This window comes from Triticum aestivum, chromosome 1A, assembly GCF_018294505.1.
Source record: "Triticum aestivum cultivar Chinese Spring chromosome 1A, IWGSC CS RefSeq v2.1, whole genome shotgun sequence".
Classification (NCBI taxonomy): domain Eukaryota; kingdom Viridiplantae; phylum Streptophyta; class Magnoliopsida; order Poales; family Poaceae; genus Triticum; species Triticum aestivum.
This window is the reverse complement of record NC_057794.1, coordinates 375,554,622-375,566,740: the sequence shown is the minus strand read 5'-3', so window position 1 is coordinate 375,566,740 and position 12,119 is coordinate 375,554,622. Positions and strand designations below refer to the sequence as shown.

The window sequence follows — 12,119 nt, the reverse complement described above, 5'->3', positions numbered from 1 at the left end:
GTATATTTTTGGTGTACGTTAGGAAACATTTTTAGTACAAATTTAGCATTTTTTAAATACATGATAACTTTTTCACATATAATTTTTGATGTCTAATTTCTTTCATAAATATTGTAATTTTTGTGTATAGATATGAAATATTTCTATACGCATTTAAATTTTCAAATACATTATTAGTATGCCCGCAAAAAATATTATTAGTATGCTCTCAAGCATATTTTGATGTGTAATTTTTTTCATGCACATGTGTATTTTTTGTATACACCATTGTACATGTTTAATATTTTTCAAACACATCGAACATTTTTTCAACATAGGATGAAACATTTCTTTAATAATACAAACATTTTTAAAACTAAGTTGCCATTTTTTACATTATATAAACATTTTTCTTAAAACTACTTTAATATACATTTGAAATGCGTGAACATTTTCTAAATGTAATGCATGTTTTTTATAATATGCACACAATTTACATAGAAATTGCAGTTTTTTATAACACGCAATTAGAATCTTTCAAAAATCTTAAAATTAGAAAAATATATTAAAATAAAGTTTTCTAAGATTTAATGAATTAGTGCCATTTGTTTGCACATAATTTACACATAAATTGTGCTTTTTTGTAGCATGCAAGAACAAGCATATACCCCCTAAAGAAGTAAAAGATGAAATAATTATTTGTTTTGCTAAAAGGAACTTTTCTTCGAACGAATGAATTAGGTGCATTGGTATTATCCCTAAAGAAAAAAGAAAATAGTCAACCTTTTACAAAAAAGAGTATAAGAAGAAATGAATTAGTGGCATTCATATTATCCCTAAATAAAAAAAGGAAATTAAACTAAAATAAATATTTGCACACAACTAAGCACTAAAATTGTAGTTTTTTGTAATTATAGAAAGAATAAACATATAATGAATGTTGTTTATACATTTACACTGATCCAACATCACAAAAATAACCACAAACGAAAAAAGAAAATATGGCTAAAAAAAGTAAAAAGCAAAAATGCATAAAAACTGAAAGAAACATGCAATGGGTCAGGGCTCCAAGCCCAATAAGAAAATCAACTGACATAAAACATGGGCATGTCAAAAAAACTCAGCCCAGGTAGTCATAAAGGGAGAAAAAGGACAACTTGAATCTAGACAAAAGAAACGGCTAGAAATCGACTGACCCAAATTTTTTTAAAGACAACTTACATATAGGTAAAATGAGAACATAAAGAGTAGAAAAGAAAGGAGCATGAGAAGTCGTCACCGAAACATACTCAACACCATCATCTTCATCACCGCCATCAAGATAAGCCGAAGCACTGAGCGACATTTCGCTAGGTTTACAGCCGATGCTATGACAGAATAAAACAAACTTCCCAGTCTCCACTGCTTCAACCATGACAATCACTTGAGACTTTTATACGTGTCATCCTCCACATGGAGATGCTGCCGCCAAGAAAATGTAAATGCACACACAAAATAGAGAAAACCCTGCACCCCAATATTGATAGGACCTGAATACCTAACGTTCAATTGCCCGGGAGGAGGGACGATAGAACGAGTTCGGTCACTAGGGAGAGCAATCCAGCCGAACGTATCGCCCCCTCCTAATCGTTACTAGGGGAAGGGCCATGGTGAAGCCTCGGTGCCCCAAAGGCCCAGATTACTTTTTTTAAATGCCATGAAAAAAACATACATATTTTCTTATAAAAATTATAGAACACATAAAATGTACAATTGACATGATTTGAAAATATGGAAAATTCCATCCTACTTTAGAAAATTGCCATGCTAATTTATAAATTTACAAATGCTATGAATTCCACCATGTGGATGTTTCACTGTAAAAAACATGTTAGGGAGAATATTTTATCTTTATTTTTGCCTAGGACCAAAAACAAAAATGCCATGCTATAACTTTTTTTGCTTTATTGGGTGCACCATGAAAAAATTCATAGAAATGCCATGGAAATAAAAAGATGTCATCCTCTTAATAATAGAACTGCCATCCTATTTACCAACAATAATAAAAAATGACATGCTCTTTCTAATAAAGTTGCCATCCTGTTAATAAAATAATACTCATCATCCTAATAATAAAAATGGCATGTTATTAGTAATCAGAATGACATACTCTTAATCGTAAAACTATCAGCCTCTTAATAATAAAAATTCCAGGTTATTAATTATTAAAAATCCATGTTTTTAGTAGTAAAAGTGTCATCCACTTGTTAATAAATATGGCATATTATTAATTACTCTCTCTGTTCCTAAATATAGGGTGTATAGTTTTTGGCACGGAAATTAAAGAACACACGTGGAGGGAAAATTTCATAAATTTTTGGAGAGATTACACCTGACTAGTTAACTTGAGAAAATAGAGGAGCTTGCCTGGTATAAGGAAATGTAATCGAAACCCTAAAAAAATTATCCAAACGAGTGGTGCAACGTAATACACCTTATATTTTGGATTTTCCCTCAAAAATCTATATACCTTATATCAAGGAACGGAGTGCACATGCTCTTAGTAATAAAAATGGCATGTGCGAAAGTAGAATCCCATGTTTTAGAAGACAAAAAATATCACTATTTTAATAGAAAAAAGAATGATACCTATAATAAAAATGCACATGGAAAGTTTAGAAAAAAAATCGGCACTTAAAAATAGGGATTTGTGTTCCTTCAAAAACAGGAAAAAATCAGATTTTTTTAGAACAAATATTTTTAAAATTAACTCAAATACATCAAAGGTGATTTGAGTGCAAATGATCACAAATCCCCCTTCAGCCCAAGTGGTAAGAGAGCATGATGCATGAGTAGGAGGGCACAAGTTCTAAAATCACCAGTTAAGGGTTACCCTTGCAAAGATCACCCCCCCCCCCCCCCCAATCTTCTCAAGCGCAGCGCTAACAAGTCTTGTCGCAACTTGGAAGTATTTTTTTTCATAGATTCTTTTATTCAAACTGTTGGATTTGTCCCTCTAAAATCTTTGAGACTAGATTCCATGTTAATTGGCTCTGGAAAAAATTCACGAAAAAGCGGAAAAATCAAAAACAAAAAACAAAATTTGGTAAAAAAATGAAAAAAGGCAACAAGTAAAAAAGAATAAAAAAACAAAGCATGGAAGCACGGTTGTGGGTTTTAACCTTTTTTCCTTTTGGTGCTTCTCGCCCAAGATTTTTTTTCGTGGAAGCACATATCTTTTTCTCTGTAGCTTTCTCGTGGATGTGTAGATTTTCCCTTTCAAAGTGTGCTTCTCGTGGATGCACAATTGTTTCTCTCTTTTGTGCTTCTCGCGGAAGCAAATCTGTGCTTCTTGTGGATGTACATTTTTTTTGTTCTCTTTTGTGTTTGTCACAGAAGCAAATCTATGCATCCACAAGAAGGAAATTTGTGCTTCTCGTGGATGCACAATTTGTTTTTTTTCTTTTGTGTTTCTCGTGGAAGCAAATTTGTGCTTCCACGAGAAGTAAATATGTGCTTCTCGTGAAATCACATAATTTTTTTCTTTTTGAGAAGCACACTTGCAGAAGCAAATCTATACTTCTCGTGGAAACAAAGATTTTTCCTTTTCTGAGAAGCGCAATTGTGCTTCTCCAAAAAACCATTTTTTCTACAAAACCTTAGGAAAAATCAGGAAAAACCCGAAATACAAAAAAAAACACACACATCTAAAACCCGAAAACGCGTACAGGAAAAAAAACTAGAGGGAGCGTCCAGCACATGACACGTGTCGGTGGTTGGACGCACCATTTGACATGCTCTCAGAGCACAAAAGTGACCCTTACAAGGCTCCCGCAAGGGGTAACCGTTCGTTAGTTGGTCTCTGCGAGTTGGAGTGGCCACATGTGCAGATTATTTGAAGAAATAAAAAGAGGGGTCGTTCGCCAGGGGAGCTAGAATAGTGAACGAGTCGAGAGAGCTGACACCCGATCACGTGTCACCAGAATCAGACGGCTGGAAGGGCGTTCGGCAAATAACATTTCCAATGTTGATATATGGTTCCCAACATCTTGCTTGAATAAGTTTCATTTTGTTCGAATGGTTCGCAACGTCTTTCTCTACGGCCGAATCAGAGGCCACGCTCCTATCAAGAGATAGACACACCATTTCTCTCACCTAAAATATGCCAGTTCCATCTGTCCTAACGTTGACGCCCCTCTTGCTCCCCGCCTGCCTTCTCCTGTACTATTCGGTACGAGAAGAAATTGCAGCGTGCGCACGGCCAAATTGAAAAGGATTCTAGGTCACCATGGCGTACCGGCACTCCACAGATGGCGTACACCAGCCTAGCCTCTCCCTTTCTCCCACCAAACGTCCAAACCCCACCACTTCCGCAACACATGCATCTGGAAAAACATGCCGAAAGAACTTTCCATGGTGATGGTGTGCACACAATCAAAAGTCACAGGTGAAATGATCTGATGGTGTGATGAGTACGAGTAACTATTAGACGTGCGACCAGGAAAGATGTGAGGAGATGGTCGACAGGCCGAGAATATATGGCATCTGGTTGCTCCATCGTGTCTCACGAGAGGGACGCGCCCTCGCGTGCATGGAATGGAAGAACCACTTCTTCTCCACCTACATGGCTATATCTAGTGGCGTTTTGGAGCTGGCTAGTGTCCTTGTGATGCATCTTGCGTTCTTCTTCTCCCCTAGTCTTTAGGATGCTGCCAACACCGCGCTTGCTCTGATACATCGGAGCAGCTTAATTTTATTTATTTATTTATAATTTATTAACTTATTTGTGCATTCGTAATTTTATATATTTATTAATTTATCGGCCTCCGTGGTCTATGGAGTCCGCCGGCGGTAGCATCCCTAGGCCGCAGACGGCGTCCGCGCGCCGGCTGGGGCGCAGCTCCAGCTCTGCTTCCCGCGCTGGCGCTGGCGCGTTCGCCTACGACGGGATGCGCGCCGCGCCGCTCTTCTCCTCGGCCAACTTCGCGCGCTCCCTCCGCAAGGCGGCCTCCTTCGGCCACAAGAAGAAGCCAAGCGCCGGCGACGCCGATGCGGCCGCGCAACCGCCCCGCCGGGCACTGAGCAGCAAGGATCAGAACACCGTCCACGGCGCGGACGCCGGGGCGGTGACGTTGTCCCCCCGCCGGTCGCCGCCACAGCCCGGCGTCGGTGCGAGGCAAGGCCCCTGGGAGCCCGCGAGGCGGAGGCGCAGCACCGGGGGGGCGTCGCCGGACGAAACCCCGGCGGATAAAGTATCGGCTGGCGCGCTGAGGGACATGATGATGCGGAAGAGGGAGGGGTCCGAGAAGGAGGAGACGGTGCACCGGGCGCGCGTGCTCGCCACGCGGCTGCTGCAGTGGCGGTTCGCCAACGCTCGGATGGAGAAGGCCGCCGCCCGCGCGACCTCCGCAGCCGAGGTGAGCCATGCACGCATCGTGTCCTTCAGCGGCCGAGTATATTGATGAGGTGATGGGTGGTCATGGCTTGGCACGCGTGTGCATGCATGCAGAACAAGCTGTTCTACACGTGGCTGCGCGTGGCGGAGCTGCGCAACATCCATGCGGCGAAGCGGATCGTGGCGCAGCGGCGGCGGCAGAAGCTGAAGCTGGAACGGCTGCTGCGGCCGCAGCTGCCCCTCCTCGCACCATGGGAGTCGTTGGAGGAGCCCCACTCCGACGCCGTCTCCGACCTCGCCGGCGCCCTCTCCGCCGCCTGCACACCCCTCCCCGTAACCGCCGGCGCCCAAGTATGCAGTCGCACTCCCCCATACACAGAGCGCGCCCACACGCTTGTTTACTTCTTCCCTCCCTCCATCTAACAGCTAGGGCACCACACTTGCATGCAGGTCGACATGGAGTCGCTCCGCGAGATCGTGTTCGCCTGCGTGGGCACGGCGACCGAGATCGAGGCCAACGCCGACAGGTTCTACGCCACGGTACGCACGCCACAATCACAGCAGATTAAGTTTCCCCGGTTCCTGCACGTTTTCTCTACGTACGTTGTCCTTGATTCCGGTGTGACTGCATGCCGCCGGTGCCTTTCTGCAGGCCGGAGCGACGAGCGGCGCGCTGGGCGAGCTTGCAAGGACGATACGGCAGGAGGTGGAAGGGCTGGAGGAAGCCATGCGGCTGTCCAGGGTCGTCACTCGCTTGCAGGTGGGTGCTGGTGGCACGTCGTTTTTTCTGCTCCCGGTGATGTTTCACCGGAACAGACCTACTCTGAATCTTGTACCGTACTGAACTTCTTTCACTTTTTGGACCGATTCGATCGATCTTTCTCACACAATACTCCTTTGCTTTTCTAAGTGCCATTCGTCGACTAGTTGCACTATATCTACACTTTTTGCTTAACTATTAAATTCTTGTGTGAGTCCGGTGCTGCAGATGCAGGAGGCGAGCCTTCGGACGAACTTAGTTCAGGCGAAGCAGAAGCGTGATCACGACATGGGAGTCGCCTTCGTCGCCCCGGCGACTGCAGCTTCCGGGTGGTGCTACTGAGTTTTGATCAGTCTCACACGCTAGCTATGGCTAATTTAAGATAAGATGCCGGGCTCGTGTCATCGTGACAGACCGACGGGAGATGTCACCTCTCTAGACCTGATTCATGTATGTTTGTCCATTTTAATAAATTACGTTTGCAGTAATTTGAGGTACTCGGGGCCCGGGGTAAACGTGTGTTGAACGACCGTGTGCTGTAAATAGTGGGTTTTCTGGGTAGGTAGGCATACATTTACATCCGGATACTGTAATTTGAACCATTCAATTATTTGAACCATTCGGAGACCATCCAGAAGACTCTGCCATGGCCTGGGGCATGGAAAACATCAAATGCTATCCCTCAAACGTGCGCAAACGAGTCCGGGCGTTCAAATTCGGCAAAGCGGTAGTAAACTTGGGGGGCTTTCCCGACATCTGCCTAGCCAATCAAAAACCATCACGTGGGACATCCGGACACCCCCCGTCCCTCCTCAACCGCGATATGAACATGTGTAGATGGATGAAACTGGATAAATATGGGATAGCATTGGATGATTCCATCCCCTATCCTGCGCACATGTCCCGGACATGCCCGCGGACATTTTGCGGTGCTCTTTTCAGGGTTTGTATTGGAGATGCCCTTAGATCGTTGATGGCAATGGCCTGCCGCGTGAAATCCACCGGCTTCCTATTCAATGCAAGCATAACTAGCTTTGCATATGTTCGAACTTCAATTTAGATAGCTTCAAGCACCACAACTAAATTAAATCACCTCAGTAGCACATAACTCCTCAACAAATGCACTTCCAATATTCAGTGAAAGCATAACTAGCTTTGCATCCGTTCGAACTTCAATTTGGATAAGAACAACAACCAAATTAAATCATCACGGTAGCACGTAACTCCTCAGCAAAGGCACTTCCAATATCATTCACACGTGCAGGGGCAGACACATGTTGGGAAACGTAGTAATTTCAAAAAATTTCCTACGCACACGCAAGATCATGGTGATGCATAGCAATGAGAGGGGAGAGTGTAATCTACGTACCCTTGTAGATCGACAACGGAAGCGTTAGCACAACGTGGTTGATGTAGTCGTACGTCTTCACGGCCCGACCGATCAAGCACCGAAACTACGACACCTCCGAGTTCTAGCACACGTTCAACTCGATGACGATCCCCGGACTCCGATCCAGTAAAGTGTCGGGGAAGAGTTCTGTCAGCACGACAGCGTGGTGACGATCTTGATGTACTACCGTCGCAGGGCTTCACCTAAGCACCGCTACAATATTATCGAGGACTATGGTGGAAGGGGGCACCACACACGGCTAAGAATATGATCACGTGGATTAACTTGTGTGTCTAGGGGTGCCCCCTGCCTCCGTACATAAAGGATTAAGGGGGGGGGGTGCGGCCGGCCAGGAGAGGGCGCGCCAGGAGGAGTCCTACTCCTACTCCCTCCGGGAGTAGGATTCCCCCCCTTTCCTAGTTGGAATAGGATTCGGGAGGGGGGAAAGAGGAGAGAGAGAAGGAAGGGGGGGCGCCGCCCCCCTCTCTTGTCCTATTCGGACTAGGGGGGGGGGGCAGCCCTGGCCACCTCTCCTCTCTTCCACTAAGGCCCACTAAGGCCCATATACCTCCCGGGGGGTTCCGGTAACCTCCCGGTACTCCGGTAAAATCCCGATTTCACCCGGAACACTTCTGATATCCAAATATAGGCTTCCAATATATCAATCTTTATGTCTCGACCATTTCGAGACTCCTCGTCATGTCCTCGATCCCATCCGGGACTCCGAACTCCTTCGGTACATCAAAACTCATAAACTCATAATATAACTGTCATCGAAACCTTAAGCGTGCGGACCCTACGGGTTCGAGAACAATGTAGACATGACCGAGACATGTCTCCGGTCAATAACCAATAGCGGAACCTGGATGCTCATATTGGCTCCTACATATTCTACGAAGATCTTTTATCGGCCAGACCGCATAACAACATACGTTGTTCCCTTTGTCATCGGTATGTTACTTGCCCGAGATTCGATCGTCGGTATCTCAATACCTAGTTCAATCTCGTTACCGGCAAGTCTCTTTACTCGTTCCGTAATACATCATCTCACAACTAACTCATTAGTTGCAATGCTTGCAAGGCTTATGTGATGTGTATTACCGAGAGGGCCCAGAGATACCTCTCCGACAATCGGAGTGACAAATCCTAATCTCGAAATACGCCAACCCAACATGTACCTTTGGAGACACCTGTAGAGCACCTTTATAATCACCCAATTACGTTGTGACGTTTGGTAGCACACAAAGTGTTCCTCCGATAAACGGGAGTTGCATAATCTCATAGTCATAGGAACATGTATAAGTCATGAAGAAAGCAATAGCAACATACTAAACGATCGGGTGCTAAGCTAATGGAATGGGTCATGTCAATCAGATCATTCACCTAATGATGTGATCCCGTTAATCAAATAACAACTCTTTGTCCATGGTTAGGAAACATACCCATCTTTGATTAACGAGCTAGTCTAGTAGAGGCATACTAGTGACACTCTGTTTGTCTATGTATTCACACATGTATTATGTTTCCGGTTATTCTAGCATGAATAATAAACATTTATCATGATATAAGGAAATAAATAATAACTTTATTATTGCCTCTAGGGCATATTTCCTTCAGTCTCCCACTTGCACTAGAGTCAATAATCTAGATTATACAATAATGATTCTAACACCCATGGAGCCTTGGTGCTGATCATGTTTTGCTCGTGGAAGAGGCTTAGTCAACGGGTCTGCTACATTCAGATCCGTATGTATCTTGCAAATCTCTATGTCTTCCACCTGGACTAGATCCCGGATGGAATTGAAGTGTCTCTTGATATGCTTGGTTCTCTTGTGAAATCTGGATTCCTTTGCCAAGGCAATTGCACCAGTATTGTCACAAAAGATTTTCATTGGACCCGATGCACTAGGTATGACACCTAGATCGGATATGAACTCCTTCATCCAGACTCCTTCATTTGCTGCTTCCGAAGCAGCTATGTATTCTACTTCACACGTAGATCCCGCCACGACGCTTTGTTTAGAACTGCACCAACTGACAGCTCCACCGTTTAATGTAAATACATATCCAGTTTGCGATTTAGAATCGTCCGGATCAGTATCAAAGCTCGCATCGACGTAACCATTTATGATTAGCTCTTTGTCACCTCCATAAACGAGAAACATATCCTTAGTCCTTTTTAGGTATTTCAGGATGTTCTTGACCGCTGTCTAGTGATCCACTCCTGGATTACTTTGGTACCTCCCTGCTAGACTTATAGCAAGGCACACATCAGGTCTGGTACACAGCATTGCATATATGATAGAGCCTATGGCTGAAGCATAGGGAACATCTTTCATTTTCTCTCTATCTTCTGCAGTGGTCGGGTATTGAGTCTGACTCAACTTTACACCTTGTAACACAGGCAAGAACCCTTTCTTTGCTTGATCCATTTTTGAACTTCTTCAAAACTTTGTCAAGGTATGTGCTTTGTGAAAGTCCAATTAAGTGTCTTGATCTATCTCTATAGATCTTAATGCCTAATATGTAAGCAGCTTCACCGAGGTCTTTCATTGAAAAACTCTTATTCAAGTATCTCTTTATGGTATCGAGAAATTCTATATCATTTCCAATTAGTAATATGTCATCCACATATAATATCAGAAATGCTATAGAGCTCCCACTCACTTTCTTGTAAATACAGGCTTCTCCAAAAGTCTGCATAAAACCAAATGCTTTGATCACACTATCAAAGCGTTTATTCCAACTCCGAGAGGCTTGCACCAGTCCATAAATGGATCGCTGGAGCTTGCACACTTTGTTAGCTCCCTTTGGATCGACAAAACCTTCTGGTTGCATCATATACAACTCTTCTTCTAGAAATCCATTCAGGAATGCAGTTTTGACATCCATCTGCCAAATTTCATAATGCGGCAATTGCTAACATGATTCGGATAGACTTAAGCATCGCTACGGGTGAGAAGGTCTCATCATAGTCAATCCTTGAACTTGCCGAAAACCTTTTGCGACAAGTCGAGCTTTGTAGACAGTAATATTACCGTCAGCGTCCGTCTTCTTCTTGAAGATCCATTTATTCTCAATTGCTTGCCGATCATTGGGCAAGTCAACCAAAGTCCATACTTTGTTCTCATACATGGATCCCATCTCAGATTTCATGGCTTCAAGCCATTTTGCGGAATCTGGGCTCACCATCGCTTCTTCATAGTTCGTAGGTTCATCATGATCTAGTAGCATGACTTCCAGAACGGGATTACCGTACCACTCTGGCGCGGATGTCACTCTGGTTGATCTACGAGGTTCAGTAGTATCTTGTTCTGAAGTTTCATGATCATTATCATTAGCTTCCTCACTAATTGGTGTACGTGTCACAGAAACAGATTTCTGTGATGTACTACTTTCTAATAAGGGAGTAGGTACAGTTACCTCGTCAAGTTCTACTTTCCTCCCACTCACTTTTTTCGAGAGAAACTCCTTCTCCAGAAAGTTTCCGAATTTAGCAACAAAAGTCTTGCCTTCGGATCTGTGATAGAAGGTGTATCCAATATCCTATGAAGACACATTTTTCCGATTTGGGTTCGAGCTTATCAGGTTGAAGCTTTTTCACATAAGCATCGCAGCCCCAAACTTTCAGAAACGACAACTTTGGTTTCTTGCCAAACCACAGTTCATAAGGCGTCGTCTCAACGGATTTTGATGGTGCCCTATTTAACGTGAATGCGGCCGTCTCTAGAGCGTATCCCCAAAACGATAGTGGTAAATCAGTAAGAGACATCATAGATCATACCATATCTAGTATAGTACGATTACGACGTTTGGACACACCATTACGCTGTGGTGTTCCGGGTGGCGTGAGTTGCGAAACTATTCCACATTGTTTCAAATGTACACCAAACTCGTAACTCAAATATTCTCCTCCATGATCAGATCGTAGGAATTTTATTTTCTTGTTACGATGATTTTCAACTTCACTCTGAAATTCTTTGAACTTTTCAAACGTTTCAGACTTGTGTTTCATTAAGTAGATATACCCATATCTGCTTAAGTCATCTGTGAAGGTGAGAAAATAACGATATCCGCCACGAGCCTCAACTTTCATTGGACCACATACATCTGTATGTATGATTTCTAACAAATTTGTTGCTCTCTCCATAGTACCGGAGAACGGTGTTTTTTGTCATCTTACCCATAAGGCACGGTTCGCAAGTACCAAGTGATTCATAATTAAGTGGTTCCAAAAGCCCATCAGTATGGAGTTTCTTCATGCGCTTTATACCGATATGACCTAAACGGCAGTGCCACAAATAAGTTGCACTATCATTATCAACTCTGCATCTTTTGGTTTCAACACTATGAATATGTGTGTCACTACTATCGAGATTTAATAAGAATAGACCACTCTTTATGGGTGCATGATCATAAAAGATATTACTCATGTAAATAGAACAACCATTATTCTCTGATTTAAATGAATAACCGTCTCGCATCAAACAAGATCCAGATATAATGTTCATGCTTAACGCTGGCACCAAATAACAATTATTTAGGTCTAATATTAATCTCGAAGGTAGACGTAGAGGTAGCGTGCCGACTGCGATCACATCGACTTTGGAACCATT

At 43.4% G+C, this 12,119-nt stretch overlaps 1 protein-coding gene across 1 annotated transcript; it reads left to right on the top strand.

Annotated features, from left to right (window-relative positions):
• The first annotated feature begins 4,292 nt into the window (after window positions 1–4,292).
• LOC123133578 (QWRF motif-containing protein 7) lies at window positions 4,293–6,601 on the top strand. The gene is made up of 5 exons (XM_044553064.1): window positions 4,293–5,375; window positions 5,468–5,704; window positions 5,804–5,893; window positions 6,006–6,113; window positions 6,342–6,601. Exons 1-5 carry the CDS (start codon window positions 4,794–4,796, stop codon window positions 6,453–6,455), a joined length of 1,131 nt encoding a protein of 376 aa, XP_044408999.1. The 5' UTR covers window positions 4,293–4,793; the 3' UTR covers window positions 6,456–6,601.
• The last annotated feature ends 5,518 nt before the right edge of the window (window positions 6,602–12,119 follow it).